The sequence below is a fragment of the Larus michahellis genome, chromosome 2 (assembly GCF_964199755.1).
Source record: "Larus michahellis chromosome 2, bLarMic1.1, whole genome shotgun sequence".
Classification (NCBI taxonomy): Eukaryota; Metazoa; Chordata; class Aves; order Charadriiformes; family Laridae; genus Larus; species Larus michahellis.
In genome coordinates, this window is record NC_133897.1 from 102,886,727 (window position 1) to 102,909,474 (window position 22,748).

General features: G+C 41.9%; 3 protein-coding genes across 3 annotated transcripts in view; 2 read left to right on the plus strand and 1 right to left on the minus strand.

The window, feature by feature from the left end:
- TMEFF1 (transmembrane protein with EGF like and two follistatin like domains 1) overlaps positions 1 to 2,431 on the plus strand; it is a 127,763-nt gene extending 125,332 nt beyond the window's left edge. The window contains exon 10 of the mRNA XM_074576430.1: positions 1,188 to 2,431. Coding sequence (XP_074432531.1) covers positions 1,188 to 1,272 — 85 coding nt within the window. The 3' untranslated portion in view covers positions 1,273 to 2,431. The remainder of the gene's footprint in view (positions 1 to 1,187) is intronic.
- CAVIN4 (caveolae associated protein 4) lies at positions 2,289 to 17,439 on the plus strand. The gene is made up of 3 exons (XM_074576431.1): positions 2,289 to 2,634; positions 2,719 to 3,360; positions 16,643 to 17,439. Exons 2-3 carry the CDS (start codon positions 2,950 to 2,952, stop codon positions 17,303 to 17,305), a joined length of 1,074 nt encoding a protein of 357 aa, XP_074432532.1. The 5' UTR covers positions 2,289 to 2,634; positions 2,719 to 2,949; the 3' UTR covers positions 17,306 to 17,439.
- A 3,074-nt stretch (positions 17,440 to 20,513) lies between these two features.
- LOC141739348 (dynein axonemal heavy chain 5-like) overlaps positions 20,514 to 22,748 on the minus strand; it is a 170,551-nt gene continuing 168,316 nt past the window's right edge. Inside the window, exon 77 of the mRNA XM_074576432.1 lies at positions 20,514 to 21,522. Within this exon, the coding sequence (XP_074432533.1) occupies positions 21,304 to 21,522 (219 nt within the window). The 3' untranslated portion in view covers positions 20,514 to 21,303. The remainder of the gene's footprint in view (positions 21,523 to 22,748) is intronic.

Sequence of the window (22,748 nt, forward strand, 5' to 3'; positions counted from 1 at the left end):
GCACTCTTCATGGGAACCTATTTTATGAAGTGTAAAGATGCACAATCATAGAGTTCAGGTTTCTGGGCTACCTCCGACTCTCGCCCTGTATGAAAACTGAGATGAGAGCCATGGATTCTTTTTTACGACAAGGGATTCAATTTGCTCGTCACGGACTTGAACCCAAGGAGGACTGAGGGCTCTGGGCTAGATTAAGGATGACTTAGCTACCTTATAGGTGCATGAAGTGTTTAAGTCCTACACTTGGGCATCCATGCTACATTTTGCCTTTTCCTCCTCAACTCATCCTTCACTTTTTCAGCTCCAGTTACATTGGGCCATAAAACTTTGTGCTACTGCATTAGTGCATGGCTTTCCAAGCTCGGTGATGTAGAATGACACCCCTATGAACAAACAGCATAGGCTTCCTTCCTTACCTATCTCCTAAGGTTCAACATAGTGGGTATAAGTACACATATCTAACACCTCCTGCACATGTAAAAAAGTTATTTGGCTCATGCAATTGATCTCATCCCTTTTTTTTGCCCAACACCCTTCTGGCCAAAGCAGTGGCGTGGATGGCTGTGGTTCAGCAGCCTTCCTCTTTCAGCCTCACTGACACCATTCCCCACCTCATGGTCTCTCAGGAACAGTCTGTCTTGCATTACCTGCTGTCTGACAGGCTGAGAATGTCCCGGCCCATTCACAGTTGCTGGCTTTTGTGAATCCTTTCCTAGTTGTGTGTCCATCCCCAAGAAAGGGATCTCCTGAGGGCACCCCACAGAGAGTCCAGGGTGGACTCTGTTTCAGGGGCACCAGGAGGCCCAGCACTTCAAAAGGCTGATTGATCCAGTCTTAGCACCCACCAGATTTTAAGTATGAAATATGTATAAAGTAAATCCAATGCAATTATTCACCATGGTATGTCTTTTGCTGGATCAAAGGCTGAAGCTCGTAGCGTGTTGCTGGTTTCGGTCTCAAGTTCAAGCAGAACTCCCTTCTGAGTCACCTGGGGTCCCACGGACATCCCCAGGTGACAGTCTGGTACCAAACAGCATCCCCCCAGTCAGCACACCTCATAGACTCCTTGCTATTGTTAAGTACAAGAAATTAAGTCAATGTGTTATTGCTAGGCTTAATTTTATGCAGCATATATAAAATCAGCCCTCCTTTTTCCCTCTTTCTTTCTTTGTCTCTTTTTTTAACAGAAAATGCCCCAAAAACAATAGAGGACGTCGGCAGAAGCAAAACCTAGGCCATTTTACTTCAGATACATCATCCAGAATGGTTTAACTTAGTGATTTTTATACCTACATTGACCATGTGATGTACATTTTTATTATATCTTTTTTTAAAGAATGGAAATATTTATTTCAGAGGCCTTATTTTTGAACATTTTTAGTGTAACAATGTTGGTCTATATTCTGAAAGCATCAGACCTAACAGCTATGGACTGTTTTAGTATCTTTACTTTTATGTTTTTGAATACAGTAGTTCATTTTCTGTATCTGTATCACATGGTTATATAATAGACTTGTGCTTTATCCATGGAATGTAATATTTTTGGGAACACAGATTTATTCCACCAATGGTTGTAGATTTTAAAAAAAAACAAAACAAAACAACAAACCAACAAAAAAGTCCACATTACCTAGCAAACAAGGCATGAACTAAAGGTAAAAATGTTTACAGCTTACTTTTCTTATGAGAAACTAGAAAACACTGTGTTTAAATACCGTAGATATTTAAATGTTTTTGGAAGTTAGTAACTGATTTTTTAGACACTGCCTATCGCATGAACTGTGAAGCTGTGTGCTGTGTGTAGTTGTAACATATTTATAAAACGTGTGGACTGGGTCTAAGCACTGCCATCTTCATAAATAATTCCAACAATTTATTTTTAAAGAGGAAAATTATAAATTTCATAATTTGGGAAGTTACCTGGTGGAGCAGATGGCACAGGTGCAAAAGAAGTAGGTCTTAGTAGATTTAGGTATTGTAAAAATTGGCGTTGGATAATCCAAGACAAATAATTGGAATAAAGCCTACTTTATCACTGTCAAAGCTGTTTTAATACTTCTTAAACTTTTTTAAAGAAAATACATGTTTTGACACCTACGATACAGATTGTATAGTGTTTGTGATGAAAATAAAAAAAAAATAATAAAAGTGAATGAATTACTAGTGCTCTTGTACAGAGTATTTTCAAGAGCTAAAGAAGTCCATCCAAATTAGTCTGCTGGTCATAGTTATATTAATAGACTGTTAGTTGTCGTTTGGAAGATCCCGAGGTAAAAGTGTGACTAGGATGTGTTCAGCTGTTTTAACATGTAGTTTAGGCTATCAAAGTTTTGCATGTAGGATTTACTAATTTGTTCAATAAAGAAAAAAATAATAATGCTTTCAACATTTTGAACTGGAAAAGCATGTCACAATACAACGTTTTCACTATATCGCCTCTGGTTTAGTGTGTTTATTTGTTACCCCATGTGGTAATTGCAGCAAGCTGAAGACCTGAAGTTGTTTTGCTGGAAAAAAACAACTGCGTTCGTTTTCCTGACGGCTCTTTGAATTCCCTCGGAGGAAAGCACTCCACTAACGCAAAAACAAAAGTAGATCGTTCAAAATATGCAAGTTTGCTTTCCTGCTTAATTAGTAAGTTACTTAACTTTCCTGGATTAACGCTAATAACTTCATCAGTACAGAAGCGTGACCCTTTAAATGTGTGTTCCTTTCCAGACACTGCTTCCTAATTTTAGGGGTTTCATGTTGCTGAAAGTATCCGAACAATCATGTGTGGATATTTTGTAGTCAGAAGTATTTGACCCAGCTCCAGGAGGGGAGTTTCACGCCCCACTTCGAGCATCGCCGGAGCCAGCTGTCGCCCTGGCTCCCAGCAGCAGCGCCAGAATCGTCCTGGCAGGATCACCCAAACTTCGCCTGCTGCCCACCCGGCCGAAGGCAGGCAAAATGGATCGCCGCGAAATCACCCCGGAGGCTGACAAAACCCACCAAAATCGTCTCTCCAGCGTCACCGAGGAGGAGGAAGAACAAGACGCGGCTTACACCATCGTGACGGTCCTGGACAAAGTGGCCAACATTGTGGACAGCGTGCAGGCCAGCCAGAAAAGGATAGAGGAGAGGCACCGGGAGATGGAGAACGCCGTCAAGACCATACAGATCGACATTTTAAAGCTTGCCCAGGCTCACGGCAATACCGGCTACACGGTGAACAAGTTACTGGAGAAAACCCGCAAAGTCAGCTCCACCGTGAAGGAGGTGCGGGCACGCGTGGAGAGGCAGAGCGCCAGCGTGCGGAAGGTGGAAGCCAAACAAGAGGAGATGCTGAAGAAAAACAAATTCCGGGTCGTAATCTACCAGGTAACCGCAAACCTAATTTCTCGTAGCGCTGTCGTTGTGCCACCTCCTTGGTGGCTGCTGGCAGGCGTCGCTTAATGAACCAAAAGAGGCAGTCTGTCCAACATGAGAGTTATTTTATGCTTTCTTTAACACTGAGTTGCGCTCCGCAGAGCCTTTCAGCGTGAACCTACTGGCGGCGGCACACACGGTCTATTATTAGTGTTGGTAGGTTTCTGAGCCGGTCGGGTAAGATTAACTGCAGATCAGCAAGGACTATTTGTTGCCTGTCCGAAAGGTAATATGAGGCTGGCCCTGTAAATCTTGTCATAGAAACCATGCCTGACATTCATCCCTGTTATTTTTTTCACCATATTAGGTAGAAGTCCAAATAGCAAAAGTGCTTGCAGGCTTCCTGGAATACAGACTTTCCTCTAACACTAATGTTAAAACGTATGGTTTATTTAACTTGCTGCATTGCCCGGGCTTTCATAGTGCTGACAAATTGGGGCTTTTTTTCATTGTCTCAGTCTACAGCAGTATATGCACTAATTAAGCTCAGACCCACAAGCCCTTCATGAAGGCAAATAGTCCCTTGCACGCTCTCCTTTGGAAATGTTTTAACCCAACACTGTTCTTCCAACCACAGTGGGAAAGCAAATCATATGTTTTCTTTCCCTAACCTCATTCTAGAATGTTCATTGTTCTTATAAACAATTGTGTTTGAAGAGAAGTTTTGTGAAACGGCGTGGTCTTGTCTACATCCATACAAGTAGATAGTGCAGGCAGCTCAGGGGGGTCCGTCACTTGCTACCGAGTGCAGTAAAACCCATTTGTTTAACGGCCTGATCCTGCCATTTGCTGAAACCTCCCAGTTCCCCGAGTCAATAGAAAGTAAGAGCGTTTAATCTTTTGCCAGAAGCATAGTCTTCTCTTTCATACCAGCAAAGCTTCTTTCAACTGAGTCGTATTCATCATTAGGCGTTGAAAATAACCAGCCCTCGTCAGTAACACGATGTGCCCCCGTTGCCCAGCCTTACACCCTGGGCTCGCATCTGTTTGTACATAAATAGCATGTACATAAATAACTTGCAATGAATGGAGCTGTGTGTTTCACTGAGTTTATTCACCACCGTACACAGCTGACATTCTTCTGCATAATCTAGCTTTCTTAACTGCTTCATTTTCTACTGCTGGGAAAAAATAGCTAAAAAAAAAAAAAAAAGGCTAAAACTGAAGGTAGGAAATGTTACCTCGTTAATGTTATGTTAGTACCTTACACAGCCAAATTGTGCCTCCCAGATTTTCTGACTGAATGACTTACTATGGATGCTCAGGAGAAAGCACAGACATAATTTGGCCTATTATTACAATTATTGCAAGCTGCACCATCATGATGGGACAGGAAACAGGCACTTTTGCTTTTTCCTTGCAAATCATTTCCCGGCTAGAGGTAATAAATATCTCTGACTCCCCTGGTTAATGGCATAATGCCACTTCATTGATGGGCCTTTACCATAATGAATGCAGCAGAATCAATGCTTTGGAAATGTGGGTTTTTTTTAAAACAGTATTCAGTACATAATGTAAATTTTTCTCCTAGCAAGACACGAGTTGACGCTTATTTTAAAATGCAGTAAAATATGGTGAAAGTGCATTAACACACAGTAATAAAGAATAGCTGTTGCTATTTTCAGGTATTTCATGCAAAAGGTGGCTGTCACAATGCATACTTTCTCTAAGAATCACCTTCAGTAGGAGTTTCTGAACTTTCTGCTTGTTTTGCCAGACCCGAATGACCTGCACCCTGTTCTGTATGTTTAATTCTCAGTTGGTATTTTTCAGGAAGGGTATTTTTCAGCAATTTTGATTGCTCTCTTTCTAGCTTCCTCTTCCTACGGTAGTTGAGAACTGCCAGCAAGAATATGAATGACTTTCTGACTTCCTCTTTAAATTCCATCCTTTCTGTAAGGTAGATTGAAGAACCTTTTCCCTCTTGCACGGAGAAGGAGGAGCAGATATGCTGATCCCTCTAGGGTCCGACATTTAACACTTTTCTGGAGGAGAACTGCATTGCTCCACAAACGCTGGGACACGCTAGGTAGTCAAGAGTGCACTGAAGCTTTAAGGCACAGGTAGACTTGTGACAGTCTCTTTCACGCAAGTGTAGTGATTTTCACACTGTTGATTTACACCAGTGTAAGCGTACTGCTGGAGTGCCAAGACCTGAATGACTGAAGCTTGGCTACGAGCGGTACTCTGTTAATAGCTACACACTAATCAGCGTACTCCCTGCACTATATTTTACAAATGGGTATAACCAAGTTGTTTACTTGGTGGTTGTGAGTGACAGATCATCTGTAGTGAGATTTTTTTCTGATGAGCCATTTGGGACACTGTGATGGAGCCAATGACCTGTGTGTAGCCGGTGCTGAATGCCAACGTGGGTGACCACACGTGGGCCTTAGTTCTAACTTTTGCCAGAAGATCGGCATATGAGGAAAAAGGAAACACCAATTAAATCCTAAAGATTTTCTTTCAAGTGGATAGCTTTGATCTTTTCTTTGATAGAAGGAGTAGGCAGGTTGAAAAGGATCATTGGCTGGAGGAGATTGTCCCAAGAGACCTCAGCCATGATGAAAAGAGTTGGCAATATCCTCGCATTAAAAAGAGACAAAGTGATTATCCATGAGCATAATGATTAAGGAAATGGAGAGCATTCATTTTTAAAAGGCCATATGGTTAAGGAAAAGATTTGGTAGCAGGCAGCTCTCCTCCCCAGGCTGACTGCATGATTAAAAATGCCGGGTTACTTCAGACTTTCTAGTGAGGTCTTTGACCTGGGAGTGCTACGTGCCCTAAGGGTATAGCAGGGAACGCAAAGGACACTATAAGTTGCACAGGTCACTGTTCACTTCTGTTCAGGTTAGTCTGAACAATCAGCTGTGAGAGCTATCATTTCTCTGCAGTCAAAGAGTGTCTAACAACTTAGCTCATTCTGACTAATTATTCAGAAATTAAAGAGGATTTTTCTTTTTTTTTAATCCTGAAAGAACTTGTTCATTTGCTTTTCTGCATGTTCAGCAAGTAAGCATACAGGCACCAGAAAGTCCATGTTACAGTTCCTGGGCTCTTTTCTATTATTACTTTACGTAAGCGCCATAAACGAGTAACTACTTCCTATGAAGGGACGCAGGCAGTTGTTTCACTCACTGCTGTCTGATGTTTAAAATTAGTGGGCGGCCACAGTGGACGTGTCAGAAACCAAGTAAGGTTATGGCTTGACTGGTCTACACGGCCATGTCACAACCAATTTGTTTGCCCTGCGATTGCTCCACTGCACGCACGGGGCGAGGCTAGCAGAAGCAGCCTTCTGTATGCCACTCATAGTAAGCATAAACAAATTAAAATATAAGTGGCTTTTGCTGGCCACTGTCCATCTGCAGCAGAATGACTTGGAAAGTAAAAATGGTGACGTGAAGACAGGGACAACAATCTGAAAATCTGAAGTCGAAGCACTTCCAGCCAAAGTGGCAATAAAAGTCAGGCTGCCACGAGCTCAAGACACTCCAAAAGACCTGGTGCACGAACTCACCATCCATCAGCATGGAGTTTTAATTACAGCTATTCTGAGAAAAACCTGTGAGAGTAACCATGACATGAAAGACAGCAAATATAACAATTCTATTTAAAAAAAAAAAAGACAAAGGAAATTATCTGAACCGTTGCCATTCATCTGATGTCAGTCAGGCATAAGAATGGCAGGCTTAGAAGGGGCTCTGCAGAACAGAATCGTTAGTACTACGGAGTTAAATAGCTCATCGAGAGCAGATTGTGCTAGGTAACTCACATTTGGAGAGGTTTTAACCTTTCTCATATTTATGTACCTGATATGTTACCTCATAACAGATAATCTGGGAAAACAACAGCTGACAGTGGATTGTGTTGAAATGGGAAGTGAGGCTTGTGATGAGTTTCTGAAAGGGTTTGCTTCTAAGGCTGTCTTTGTCAACTGTGTAATATTTTCATTAAAGATCTTGGCACAGAAAAAGGTGTGGGTACTAATAAAACATGCTCAAAATGAGGAGCTGTCAGCCCAGAGAAGCAAATAGAGGCAAGAAACCAAATCATCTTCAGAGTTGGAGTAACCTAAGTGTACACAGTGTCAATTCCTGTACTTAGCAGAAGCCCTTGCTGTTAGTTTGTCTTCTGAGGCCCCACGGTTTGGATAGGACAGAAGACGGTGCATTAATTGCTCCCAAGATGACTGAGAGCCCACTTGATGTTGTGGCTCTTAAAAAAGCTATATGTGGGCAAGAAAGGCTTCAGGAAAGATAGCTCCAGAAGTGACAGAGAGACCCAGTGCCCTTGTCCAAAACACTTTGGAGTGCACCCAGACCACCACATAGAGCTCCCATTGCCTGTTGAAGTGGTCAAACTGAACAGGTTTGGAGAACAGCTAGCAGGACGATCAAAGCAATGGGGAGCCCTGGTACATGAGAGGAGACCAGGAGGTCCTAGCTTGGTTTAGTCCAGCAAGAAAAGAGGCTAAAAGAGGTTGTGGCTGTCATTTATACACACATTGGGCATGGATGAGGAACCCAGTAAAGACCATCAGCAAAAAGATAAAATGGGTGTAAACTGTCCATGAGTCATCTCAGGTCAGAAACGGATTCTTAGTCCTGGACTCATGAAGGTCTGGACAAAGCCTTCTGCTAGAACCCAGGAGGAGAGAAGAAAACCTAAATTGCCATTAAAGTGGAGTTTGAAAACTTACTGGAAAATAAGATGGCATGGGTTGACTCCCTGTGACAGCAGAGCACTGGCCTCAGACACAGAGGCCTTGGCAGCCCAAGGATGCAGGACCTTTGTTGGAGTGTGGCAGAAACCTGATAAATATTTTTACAGCTGGGACAGGTAATTGCCTTCGCCGAGATTCCAGGGAATAAAAGAAACCAAACGGTTGGGTCAGAGAGTATAGTGGGAGTCCTCTGTTTGCAGTATCAAGCCCGGTCCCTCCGTTCAACAGGCTGAGCTGCCCCTGTGCCATGCGGCAGCCGCTGGCGGCATGGCAGGGCCAGCACCGACATACTGCCAGCAGCCAAGAAGATCATAAGTTACCTGGGATTTTTAGAAAAAAAATCACCGCTTTCAAACAGCTAAAGAAAAACTATATTTCTAGGGACGTGTTCACAAGGAAAAAGGAGAAAAGGAAATGAAAAAAAAAAAATTTAAAAAGCAGCTGTGGGGCCGTTTCTGTGTTCCTAATATGAAAAAGGTTGTGCATTTCACAGGACTGTGTTCATAGCAGATTATAAACTTGACGCTACACCAAAGGGTCTGGTGTAACTGGAGTCCCCAGGCCTGTTCCTTCGTGGCAATCCTCACAAGGGACAAGCAGTCATCTTCTCAGGGCTGCCATTGATTTTTCTCCTCCTATTAACACGGGTGGTGGAAACAACTGATGTTGATTTACATTTGCACTGGATGCAGTCGCTCAGGGCTTTGCTTATGGTTGGCCTGCAAGCTGGCAGAGGGTCATAGCTACATCGTGAGCCTCTTGTGTTGTGCCTCTTCCCCACAGTCCCAGAGGCTGCCTGGAGTGACTTATCGACAGGAGCTGTGGCCGGCCCCTGTGGGCACACACGTGTCTTCAGTGATACCTTTCATGCCTGAGGCCCAGCACCAGGAGTGGCCTTGACTGTGGGGACATGCGGTTGGCCTTTATATTCTCAGTAGTGCCGAAGATAGCTGAATATTGCAGTTATTCCTTTCGCACAGGAATAAAGTTCATCAGAACAGCGCAGGCACGGATGGGAGGGATATGTGAAGTCATTAACAGCAAGCTCAGAGTTTGGGACAGGATCCATCTTGCCAGGCATTAGACATCAGTAACGCAGGTGTTTGGCCTATAGATTCCCTTCAAACAAGCAGACAGAAACGTATGGAGCCTGATTCGCCTGACCTGTTGTAGTCATCTACTTCTGGACACAGTTTCTGCTTCACAAGTACCTGTTCTCTCCATTGAGTTGAAAGAGGGTCCAGAAGCAAGTTCATATGGAGACATGGTTGCTTGGGCAGACGAGCTCAGCAACGCCTGATGAAAGGTGGAGTTTCTCTTGTACTTGAGAGCGCTCCCCTGCTCTAGCTAGCTTGCAAGAGCAGTCACCTTGTGAGGAACGAATGAATCAAAACATTACCAAACATTATTTTTTTTTTTGTCTTATCGCACCTTTTCTCCTCCACTCACAAAAAGTTGGTATCGACAGATAAATCGGAAGTGAGAAATTTCCCCAGTTTGATTGCAAACCTGCGGACTGACCTGCAGAACTATTCCCTAGGCTAGTGCTGTAGAACAATAGCAAAGCAAAGTAAGTGGGAAGCTTTAATGTTCCCCCGGAGCTGCAGTAGTCCTTTTTATGCAGCATGGGGTGGCCTGGAGCCAGGGGCTTCTCCGAGTGATGTGGTATAACTGGGTAACGCTTCCTCGTTGTCTGTAGCTGGCTGCAGTCAGATAATGACAGAATGGAGCTGGGGTCCTTTATAGTCATTGTACGCTCCTGGTTAAATTAATGAATTTCTGTCAGAATTTAAAGAAAGGGGATGTTCATTAGGCTTCACAAATGAGAACTGAGGGGGGTTGACTGTTGTGGCCAGGCTGCTTTTTCATTATGTAAAAATAATCGTAAATACAAGCAACAGCACTTAGCCATAAAGTCCTACGTGCTGAAGTGTTTATTCTCTATCTACTTTACTTGATAAAATCCCTTAGGTGCCCTTTTTAAATAATGCTATTTCTCTCTCATCTGAACAGGTTTTTTGGCCTGATGGCAGAGATTTTGAAATAGCATATTTGCAGAAACAAATGAAAGGCTCGCTTGAGATTTAGAAAGCTTCACCCTTATCTGTTAGAATATGAGTAGAAGTACGGCATGATTTGTAATTGGTTATTCATCAGTGGTTTCGTATTGATTTAGAGAACAATTTCAGGGAGATGTTTTAGTGATTTACCTTGGCTGCCGGTTTGAATAACAAATCGTTCATTTAACATGCAAATTCCTAGGATTTTTATTTTTTTTTTTAACGTTGCGGCGATGCAGTTTCCTGCCCATACGCTGCCAGTCATTCGCATCAACCAGTTGTCATAGACACGGCAGCGGCGCCAGACCAGGCACTGGGTGGCCTCCGACCATTTTGCCGCTCCGTGCTCTGCTTCAGAATTGTCAGGTGATCGCCGGTCCCATCTGCGCTTATGTTAATCATCACCTGCACCTTCCCTGTCACACACATCCCCGGGCTGAAAGATCGTTTGCCGTGACCTTTTCCTCATCCAACACAATGACTCCAAGTTATGGAGTTTCATCTGTCTCTCCTCCCATCTTTTGCTGTGAGCAGTTTCTTTAGGAGCATTTTGAGTCTTGATTTTATATATATATATACACACACATATATAAAATATACCTAACTTTATATGTATAATATATGATTTTAAAATATATATATAATTTAATTACCTATTTTTTCATTCTGTTTTTTTCTGCTATTGTTTTTTGTATTTTTAAAAGTTTTGTTCTGCTAAGGTTTTAACTGAAATTAAATGATGGTTGAGAGCTGATAACAGTTGCCTTTATTAAAGCTTGTTAGAGTTACACTTTGAAGCCATTTGAAAAGAGAATGCAAAACTTTTATAGTGTTTCTAGCATATATGCTACACATATATATAATAATATATATAATATATATTGTACATATATAATAATATATATATGTATAGCATATATACACATAAGACAATGTATTATCTTTTTTTCCTCCTTGCCCACTCTGGAAGCTCGGTCTGGGCTTTGAAATACAAACCCAGAATACATGTGGAAAAAGGCATGAAATGGCAAGGGGAGTAAAGCTCTTCAACTTGCTACATTCATTAAAACGCCCTCATATCCCATTATTTTTTATTTTTAAATGCAATTAAATTATTACTGAAATTATCACAAAAAGTGTTAATGTTCTTATGTACACTAAGTTTGTACATAAGCTGAAGTATGGCTGTCCAGTAACAGTATGTCACTGCTTCGTCTAGCGAACCCAGTGGACTCTAAATTAGCAGCACGCCTTTTTTTAATGAAAATAATACTATTGCTGCTATTAATTATTGACCCCACCTGTGCTTACAAAGAGGAAGAGTGGAGATTTAGCGAACAAGTTTGTAAGGGAATTTTTGTAATAACCTTTTGCCTTTGCACAGCCTCCCTGACCTCGCTGAAGGCACGACATTCCTCTTCCAGCAGCCCCCTTGCCTTATTTGCTCCTTAGTGCGGCAGTCAGAGAGAAGGGTGCTACCAGAGCCGACCTGATCTTTGCCAGGACACCACGGCAGCGCAATACCTGAGACATCGCTAAGCAATTTGCTTTGCCATTTCCCTTCTTCCCTTCCCCAGAGATGAGAAGAGCCTGGCTGTGCAGGCAGGGTTATCAAGTAGGCACATTTTGAGACAGTCTCTCTTCCCTTGTAATTTTCAATTATCTGAGCATCGCCACCTCAAGAGTCTCATGACACTGATTAGGGGCACTGCCACATTGAAGATTATTTGCCTATTGTTTTTAAGGTGTCTGTGAGGTGAAAAAGAGCCTGCACCTTGCACCTTGCGTAGTTCAAGGAGCAGATGCTTTAGCCTTCCTTCATAAACGCCTTGCTGTATCCTATGGGAGAAGAATGCTACTGCCATGATCCCTCCCGTGATATCAGGACATGCCAGCGGTGCCTGCAACCTGGTCAGTGCCCTCATGCGCTGGTGCAGAACAGCCAGAATTTTGGCAGCCACCGAAAAGTTTGTGCAGCAAAAGACCCGTGTCCCTTTGAAAAGCTTCTGATTGTGAATTAGACTCAAACGGGAGCAGAGGGAGCAAATGACAATGGCAGACTCAGATTTTCTTGGGAAGCCAGTGTTAGAAACATCTGGGTTTCAACAGTGACTGTCCCCAGAGCCATCCATTCAAACCAATGCCATGCTGGCTTCCTTCATCAAAGTTGAGGTTTACTCATGTGTTTACTTTGTATTCAGCCAGGTCCTTAAAAACACAAACTTCTTTGGCTAGGCATATTTGAGAAGCTAAATTCTGAAAAACTAGGAAAAGCCGAACTTCAGGTTTAAAATGCTTTCTTAGCAAACTTACTGTGCCGGGGGCACCAACCACTCCTGAATTGTACACTTGTTCTGTTACGATGTTATACCTTTAAGTTTTGTTCGTTAAAGTTGTTTCTTAAGCAGTGGATCTAACTAAACTTACAGCTTTGTGGCCTCTCTGTTTCTCTCCCTGCCTGGCTGAACTGCAAAGGTCTCCAAGCTTTTCCCTTATCATTCAACCAATGCCTTCAGTCCCTCCTCTGCTATCACAGAATCTGAAGCCTTTCTCCTTCCAGACCTCATTTCCTTCCACACACATGCATTTTTCCAAAATATCTCCAGTTTCAACAACACACCATCTAATCTGACTCCTTTCTCCCCACCTACACCCATTCATAACACACACACCCCTCTTCTCAGCACCCCCGTCACCTGCCAAAAACATCAGGTCCAGATCTACAGGCAAGGTACCCGGGCCACTGTTGTGTTTGCTCAGGACAGACATCAGGTGGGAGACAGACGGAATGACTCACAACACAGCCAGCTCCTCAGCAGAGAGCTGCTTTCTTCATGTCTGAGCGTGGCTCCATTCTCAAGTTGGTGGAAAACACCCAAATGTTTACGTGTTAGTGGAGAGGCTGCATAGGGGTGAGAAAGCGGGAGCTGCATAACATGAGCGTATACGCTACACTTTTGTACGAAACCAAGATGACCTCCAAATCAATCACATCGCTCATTTTCTCACTTTTCTCTTGGAGGAGAAGAAAAAAAAAATTAAAGGTCCAGGTCTGTTTTCAGTGTGTTGAGTGGTAGACTAAATTTTCAGGAGAATATGGCCAACAAGCGTACCGGGACCAGTGTGAGCACCCTCTGTAGGTGCACCCTCTCCAGGTGCTCCAGCCGGCAGGAGAGATGAAAGGGAAGGGGAAAGATCAGTTTCCACACATTAGTTTCTTGATTTCTGGTTCTGGCATGTGTATATCTTTGGTTTTTACCAGTAGATACAGAGTACGTGTCCTTTGTACTGTCCTTTGTATTAACCAATAAACAGACCATATGACGGCACTCCTCTTTCCTCAAGAAATCAGGTTAAAAATACCCAACAGTTTGGTATCTTCTTTTACTGTGCAATAACCTCCTGTCCTCATTTTATTTCAGCAATTACAAATTTAGCTTAAAGATCCTCCCTTACCTCCCACGAGGAGGTGGTGGCAGATAAGAGTCCTTCCTAGTAAAACACTTCAGTAGAATTTTAACTAAAAGCTTACAAGTAGCACCACCAATTGTTCAACTCCGTCTCACCCTCCTAGAAGACTGGGCTGCCCAGTCCTGCTATTTCCAGTCCCATCTGCTTTTCAAGCCAAGAATGAAGCTGTCACCCTGTTTAGGGATTTGTCCTGTGCAATTGAAATCAGCAGGTGTTTTGTCTTTGCTTTTAGTGAGTCTATAAATGAGCTGGTAGCTACATGCTTTGACCCCATCAATTTCCCACCTGGTGCTAAAACTTATCCTTCCTTTGTTAGGAAGGATGCGCTCCTACCTTCTCTCTACCCCACTGATACCTCGTGATAAGAAGAAACGAGGAGGGGCAGGAGAGAGAAAAGGAGCAGATGAGAAAGCTCTCCTACTGAGCCTAAATCACTGTATTGTTATTATGAACACACCCCCCCCCAACGTGCTAGCCAGTTTCCCTAATACTTTCCAATTTGGTAACATCTTCCATCCAGAAATCTTGAGCGGAGACAGAAACTCACACTAATTTTTAGCCTTGCTACATTTGATTCTGCAAGACGTGTGCTGAAATCAAGGGGAAAAAAAAATGATAAAATCAGAGATTTGTAAAAGATCATTCTTAGAGTCTGCAGCAGAATGAAAAATGTTCCTCAGGACCTGCAGCTCTACTTTCTCTGTCTTGTCTACAAGGCCTTCATCTCACGTGTTATTGTTTATAAGTCTTCATTCTAACACATGTGTATGGAAGTTAAAGCCCTCTCTTCTTTAGGTAACAAACTATAAAGCTAAATACAATAAAAATCTGGCAAATAATTGTCAATCATAGAGCAAATTTTTCTCTTCTTCCACAGGAAGACAGATTAAATATTGCTGAGAAAATAGTCTCTCTGCCTTCTTTCTTTTTAAAAAGTAATCTTCATATGAACAGCATACCCTATTCACCATATTGTATTCATTTCTGTATGTTCTGAAATTTCAGAATAGTCATTCTGGAAACATTTTTGTTACCATTTCAGCTGAAGGAGTGGGCTATAATTTACAAACTTTGAGGAATGATTTATTATCCAGCTGTGTTTTAGTTCATTTTCAGAAAAGAAGGGATTATGTTTATATATAGAAGTCTTTATATAATTAATGTTAATTTGCACATGTAAATGAAGATGATTATTAGCAAAGCATTGTAGTTTTGTTCCTGCTGATTTTGACAGATGAGTTGAATAACATTCTGCTGTAATCAATGCAACATAACTCATCCCTATTTTTTCTAAGCACTAACAACTATTTTACAACAGGGTTTTTAATGAAGCCAAGGCATGATGACAGGCTCTTAAGTGAGCTTTATCTGCCAAATAGCTTAATGTATTTTATTTTACGTATTGCTAGTACTCTGTAAAACAACATTAAACATGACTTGCTACTAATGAGTTACTGTGAAAAATGACAGACACCTTTCTTGGCCAGAAATCAGTTCACAGCAAAATATTCAGTAAGGCTGACCCATTCTTCACAGGTTCACAATTCTAATATCTCTCCTATTTTCTGCATTAAGGTAATAATACTAAGGATAGAGCCCAGACACCGTCACGCAGCAGAAATCAGCTGAAGTAGTTAGTACTAATGGGAAAAAGCTTACAGAAGTTTCATACAGCTGTTGTACCTGTCCGCACCCTTAAGGGCTGCTCCTCTTGGGAAAACAGCGTAGGCACGTGCACATAAATAGTAGGGGAAGAAAGGGCTGGCGTTGTTTGTCTCACCCAGACACTTCCTACAAGTTATGGGCTTTCTACTCTGCATATACTAGTACTTCCAGGCAGAAGCGACTCAGTGACATTGAGCCACAAATCTGTAATGCCCGTGCAGACAGCAGTCTTCAGATCAGGGGATCAACTCTCTTAGCAGATTCTCCCTGTTCAGATAAATAGTACTACTGAATCCTTCCACTACCATAAGCTTTTTTTCCTTTTTTTGCACATCCTTAACCACAAAGTGCTTCTTGGTAAATTATTTACTGTGGACAGCTTTTGAAAGTCTTCTGTCTGTCTTCAAGTTTTGGGCCTCTAGCAGTCTTTCTTTGGAGGGGATAGATACATTCCTAGTGCTAAGATACCTAGGATCGTCACCATTTCCAAACACGCAGCTAATAGGTAACATATATATAACATAAATATATAATACCACATGCTCATACGGGTCACCAAACTCACCACAGGAGATAGAGATGCTTGCTCTGGGTGAGTCGTATTTTTCCAGATGGAGCAAGTCAAGTTCATCTCAGCAATGGTGCAGGTGCTGGGTGAATTGTATGGAACTGGATTTAGCAAATAACATCTCATTGGTTTAGTGATTTTGTCCCCTTGTGGAGACAGAACATGTAAGTTAATATTTTGGGGTTCATCCCCTTCTGGGCAGCAACAGAAATGTTTGCTAAGTTCCAGTTAGTCAAAAATGTGCAATTGTTTTGGTGACAGTAAAAGGCTCAAGCTACTGCTCTTATTGAGGCACTCATTTGGAAAAATGTGCAGTGAGCACAGGCACAGGAGCCTATTTTGTCTCTAGGATGTCGACTTTTATTGGTGAGGAATAACAGCTCTAGGTCCAATCTCTGAGAAGCCAATCATCCTCAAAAAAATCCCATGACGTAGACAAATCTGCTCTGAAACCCACTGGGGCCAGTAAACATGGGACCATGGCATTCATTAGTTTCAGGTAGAACCGCACTGACAAGAAATTTTTAAGCAGGTATGATGTCTTCACAGAACTTGGCAAAGGTTTCTTCTGCCATTTGTATTCTGTGTAGATCACAGACGATGGTACAAGCCTACCTTACTTTGTTACAATATTGTATTTCAGTTAGCATTAATTAACTACAAGACAACTAACAAAATGCTTGAATCGCCATCCTTTTAAAACACACTTGCTGGAGGGTGACTCTGTGCTTTCATTCACAGGAGGAAACCGAGTGTCCTTCATCTCTCTCTGTCATCAAAGAGAGGACCGCAGGTGAAACTCTAGAGGATGATTTCTTCCCACCTGATGACCTGTCCTCCGATGAAGAATATTACATCGAAGAAAGCAAAGCAACCCAGTTCAAGAAATCAGGCATGAGGCGCATAGATGATATCAAAAAGGCATTTTCGAGGGAAAATATGCAAAAGACGAGACAAAATTTTGGCAAGAAGGTAAACAGGCTTCGAACTAGAATAGTGACCCCTGAGAGGAGAGAGAGGATCAGGCAGTCAGGAGAGAGACTGAAACAATCTGGGATAAGGATCAAGAAAACCATTTCACAAGCTGCCCCAACGAAGGAGACGTTCAAGATCCATAAAAAAAATAAAGAACGAACAGGAGCCGAAGGTCAGGAGGGGATCCAGGAAGCCGGTGCGCACATCGCCTCTGAGCTCGCAGCAGCAGAGCCCTTCACTGAAGAAATCTCTTACACAGAAGTGATCACTAAGGTAAAGAAAGACAAGAACAGTGCAACAAAAGGTGCTTCCCAGTCGACTGAAAAAGGAGTGACAATCCCAGAAGTTGTTCTTAAGCAGGAGGGAAAAGAAGGAGGCGGGGGAGGAGGTGATGATGTCCCTTTGCTAGACTTAAAGCAATCAGCATAAGAAATCAAGTAGCAAACACACCATACTGTCCTTATTGAACAAGAGATAACACAGTATGTATTCACTCAGCTTTGGAAAAATGTGTGAATTTGTGTTATATCCCAAAATACATGTTGGTGGTGTTCTATCATTTACACGGGTGTCTGTAGTGTTGTCTTCCTGATAAAAGCCAAGCCATGCAAAATGAATGAAGGGGCTCCCCCTCTGTCTTGCAGTGTGCCGGTAGCCATCGTTAGCCCAACTGGAACTCACACGTCAAAGGGAGATGGAGGTCTGCTGTATTTTCAAGATTGATTTAGCAGTCACTTAGCAGCCTAATCACTCTCTTTAGTTTTATGTGCAATAGCATAAAACTTATTACCACCATCTTACACCAGGTCCTCTAATCAGAAACAATAATAAAGCTATTACTTCATATTAGCAAAAGGAAACTATGAAAAATGTCCATTCAGCTACGCAATTTTTTTGTTTAAGGGCCCTCACTGAAAGCGCAGAAGGAAAGTCCTGCTTTATACAGGGTGCGACAAAACGTGGCAGGAATGATAGGGTTTTGAGTAAATTGTGTTTCTTCTCAGTGAAAAAGTGAAGCTCCTGAAATGACTAACGATTATTTCCAGAGTTCTGGAAGAGGAAGGTTTGATGTACGTAAGCAATGCATTTTCTGCACTTATGGAGTGAGAATAAAAAAGCAGAAAACACATTAAATATGGAACAGCAGGAGGAAAAGAGAATGAGGTACTGTCTTCATGTTTTGGAAAAATGCGATTGTGAGAAAGGCAAGGGTATGAAGCAGTAAAAGAGGAAAAAAGTTAATGCGTGGGTTCCGCATAAACAGAGAAAAAATTTAGAATATTGTAACTGAAGTTTTCTCAAGATGTTTTAAAGAATTGCTACCCTATCCAGAGGGCCATAGGGCTCATGAACATAACTGACCAGACAAGGGAATTGTTTTGTTTTCCATTCTCTGTGCTTTTTCTGAGCTTCACTGCAATTAAATCTATTCTACAAAGGCGCTGAAGTTCAGGGCCAATCCCTAACCCAATTCTTTGTTTCCTGTAATCATCGTTATCGACCAGCCACAGCCTCAGGGATTATGAGACAGACACCCTTTGGAGTATGGAATGCTGTTTATTTGCAACACTCAGGAGCCAGCGCCCTGACATCAGCTCTGTTTGTAAACACGGCCGCTAGGCTGACAAGGGGTGCAGGACTGTATCGCTCTCTTCATTCTTAAACGGCGTTGCCTTCAAAGCACTTATCTAAAGCAATGTTAGTCATTACTATCTGTGTGAAACTTGTACAATATTGCCAAAAGCTGTATGATTGTATTTAGTATCTCAGATTCATTTTAACAGCAGAGCATAACTTGGTTATATATATACATTGTTTGAGGACTCCCAGCTAATTGTTAATCTATAATTTAAATATAATTAGTTTGATTTCAAATATTCTGCCTGCCAGTTCTTTCATTTAGTCTGGTGTACATCACATTGGAAGTGAAACAGCTTTAGCAATAGTAACTAGGGCACGCTGGTTGGGGAAGGTCAATGTTATACCACGTCAATGATATTTCAAATCAAATTAATGTTGTCAGCTTGGAAGCAGCAACTCCACTGAATGGAAGGGCAGGATAGGGCAAGGGAGGGAGACAGGGAGAGGAAGACATTGCTTTCAACAGTAAATCATACATCTCCACTGTACCATAATTACATGCAAAAAATAAAAAAAAAAAAGGGGGTTGCTTATAGGATAGAGGGGAGGTTTTGCGTGGTTGGTTTTTTACCAGCTATAGGAAGTGTTTTCTGGAACCAGGCGACTGTGTGTTCTTCTTCTAGTTCTGTGTAAAACTGTAGCTATCTTCAGTGAAATACTGTGTAATTTGTCTGGTTCTTCTGTAGTATGGCCTGCATTCTGTTCTGCAAGATTTGATGTTTTCCTAAACTGACAAACAGGGTTTAGTTATGGAAATGAAAATGTCAAAGTTCAAAGAAGCTATTTCTTTGCATTTTTATACAGCAGAACACTAAGTGCTAGAACATAATTGCCTATAGATTTTCTTTATATAGCATTTAATTTTCTCATTTTACTCGACAAAGAAAGGAAGTGATGCAGTTTCCATGGAGCTTATCATGAAGCACTGCATATAACCTCTATCAAATATGTATTTTTTAATGTTTACTTCTAACTTAAATTGTTCAGAGGATGATTTGTTTTCATAGCAAGTAGTGAGTTCTTCAGGTATGCAAAGTATTTCAATGTACGCTTTTCATTTTAAGTGATTATCAGTGTTAACTGACTTGAATTTCACATGTACCAAGAGATCAAAGTTAATTTACTCCATATGCCTTCACACAGGTAGGGGATGGGGAGAACACTATGGTTTACAACATCAATTTCTACACAACAGCACAGCCTTTTGCTGCTTGAAGTCCCCCTTTTTCATAATTTCCAAGAGCAATGATCTTGAAGCCCAATCCTTCACCCTTCTTGGAAACAAAATTCTCAATGAAACTGGTTGACGTACAGCTGTACTGCAGGGAGGTTTGGGGCATATTTTTTGAACCACTGTTTTCACTTGGTAAGATAATCTTGCCAGCACTAAGTGTGAAACAAGTGCTGCTCCCGGCTCAGGGGGAGAAAGGGACCTTGTCCCTGTCTGCTCTTTTTTCCAAGAAGAAATCTGTCACTTTCTGCTTGGTTGTGGGTGGGAGTGTGAACATCAAACTTCCTCCTGGAAAGAGCCCTGCAATTGCTAACTGCAGAGTAAAACTGGTTATGGGAAAGGATGAAGTACTTTCTTAGATGCCAGCTGAAAAGAAACTGAAGTGTTTATACAAAAATTGAAAGTGTTTACAGGAGAAAAAAAAGTGATTAACAAAGCATTCACTGCAAGTCCTTCTTTCACAACATCCAACAGCAATTTCTTTTGCTTTGAATTTCTGCTAGTAGAAAAAGCCAATAGCTGTCTGTCTGTTAAAAAAGAAGTAGCAACCAGCCTTCAATTACAGGGTAGACAGCAATGGGGTAACACACAAAAATTACTTCAACCACTTCAGGTGAATCGACTCCCAGAAATGGCCTGTGTGGCTTCTACTTTTTTTTTTTACCTGAACTGATGCAAAATAAGGAATAAAAAGCAGTTAAGAGGTCTGAGTTTGCAGGATTCAGACCATAACACCAACGGAGAGAATACTAATGGACCCAAACTGGTGTTCAGATGTGTTTATTCTGCGAGGAGTTTCAAAACCTTTTTCTCACTAATAATGGGGGGATGCACATCTGCCTTATAATGGGATATGGGTTTAGAAATGAGTTAATATGTGCAAAAGCCACTACTTGTGCAAAGACAAACTCGCGTATTTGTACGACTTCTATGATCGCTTGCATAATCAAGTGAGTATTCGAGGAAATGGTAGCATCCATTTGTAAAACCACCCAGTAAGTTCACAAGAGCGAAATCAAAGGAACCGTGCGTTGGAATATATGCAGATAAACATAAAGTTTTACCATACATTTAATTCACTTGTCATTACAGCTTTAATAATGCTATGGATGATAAGTTTTGAACCACAAAGGTGAATTTAAAAATAATTATATCATATTATGAAGAAGTCTTGTATTAGGAAGAAAAGATAACATCTGCCAAAGAACCACTATAAGTGTTAGAGCAGTTGTCACTATCATAAGCACTTTTTTTCCTAGTGTTTCCATTATGAGCAAGCTAGTTGATTATATTCTCACTTACTTTATAACAGTTGCCAAATTTTACACCTGCAACTGTTTTCCCTCTGATATTCCCAGGTTAAATACACTTAGTATTTTTGCTGCGAACAGAATTAACTGATCTATGCATAATTACCACAATCTCTATATGTCACTTATGAATTACCCTACCCCTGTGAGAAGGTAGCCACCACTTTGTCAATAACAACAAAAGTCCTACTGGCTGCAGATTAATCTTCCTAGGAAGTTCTTTCTTTACAGCTATCTGTTGGTCCTTATTTTGAATTGCAGAGCAGTGCAACCCCCCGTAAAGTCCAATGATCAGGATTCTGCACTGTTTTCAGAGACAAAGAGAAAATGTACGTCAGATCTGTTCTCCGAGGCTTTTTGTAGACAGGGCAGGAGTACACACTTCCTTGTTGCTTCTTTGGGTCATGTAGCGCTGTTGTGCTGACAGCATACACATGGACTACAGGAAGACTTGTGAACAGCACCTGAGAATGTTAAAAAGAGACATAGGGCTGAGCACTAGAGAAGCAGGATAGGATGTCTGAACTCCAAATGTGAGAACTACATTCAGTGATGGCCTTCAGCAAAAGCACCAGCATCTCAGCAGAGGTACACGCAAGAACACAAGTCCTGTGCTCACTACTGTATTGACCCTAACTTTAAGCCAGTGGCAGCTCAGGGAGTCTGGAAGGAAAAGAAAGCAGAAGGAACCTGGAAAACTGCACGCCATAGAAGTAGATGGAAAAGCAACAGGGTGGTTCTAGGAAGGAGAGAGACCACTGTCTTTTTTCCCCATCCTTTGCCCCTTTGGCTAGTGTTCCCCATTTTTCCCCCACCTCCTGTTCCCTGAATGGCAGCACTGGAGCTACAAAGGCCAAGCTGCATTTAGCAAGCCTCCTTGTTAGCTCTGCACTGCTGGCAGTGGAGCTTCAAAGATCCGAGGTGCTTCTTGAGTGTTTATCCAGGCTAGATCCCCTCAGGTCTTCCAGCAATATAAAGTATTCATTGGAAGGGGGAAAAAAAAGACCTCAACCCAAGAGCAACATGGAGGCTTGCTGAAGACTCCAGAACACTTGGGTAAACTCCATTTTTGAAGGTGTCTATTGACAAACCAAGCAACAGCTGTCACCAGAAGCTACAGCTGGCAAGGTTTCTTTTGGAAAAGTTTGCGCTCAGCCAGACACAGAAGTATTTTACCTATGGAGAGAAATTACCTCAACTCCAATTCCAGGACAGTTATCACTGGTTTGGAAAAAGTCAATGGCAGCTTTCCCTGGGCAGTGACCACAGCATCTAATCTCTACTCCATAGCTAGGTTTTAAATCTGCTTAGTCACATCAGTAAAATGTAACTCCATGCATGGATAAATGAGCATACGCCCAGAACTAGTACTACTCCTCCTGTTCAAAATCAAATGCCAGGGATTTCTAGTCATCCAAACACTGACCTCCACAGCAGCTGTCATCAAACCCGGTCTTGGGCTTTGGAAGTTGTGATAGGGTCCCACTTGCTCATTCAGAAGAAGGCTGACTATGGGTTGCACTATTTTATTCAAATATAGCTGTGCTTCTAGGGCCCATGAAGCCAAGAAGCCCAGCACCTGGTCCGCTCTAGTGCAGTGCAGCCTAAGTTCATTTTCCGACAGAAGCCTTTTTGTTCGGTTCTGTTGGGTTCCCCCCGTCCTCTTTCCAGCCTTGTTAGTGTTTTACCC

Bases quoted from the DNA above. Each gene is read 5' to 3' on its own strand.
- CAVIN4 (XM_074576431.1), top strand. From the start codon at position 2,950: ATGGATCGCCGCGAAATCACCCCGGAGGCTGACAAAACCCACCAAAAT. The intron at 3,361-16,642 runs GTAACCGCAAAC...TTTCATTCACAG, and splicing joins TCCGGGTCGTAATCTACCAG to GAGGAAACCGAGTGTCCTTC.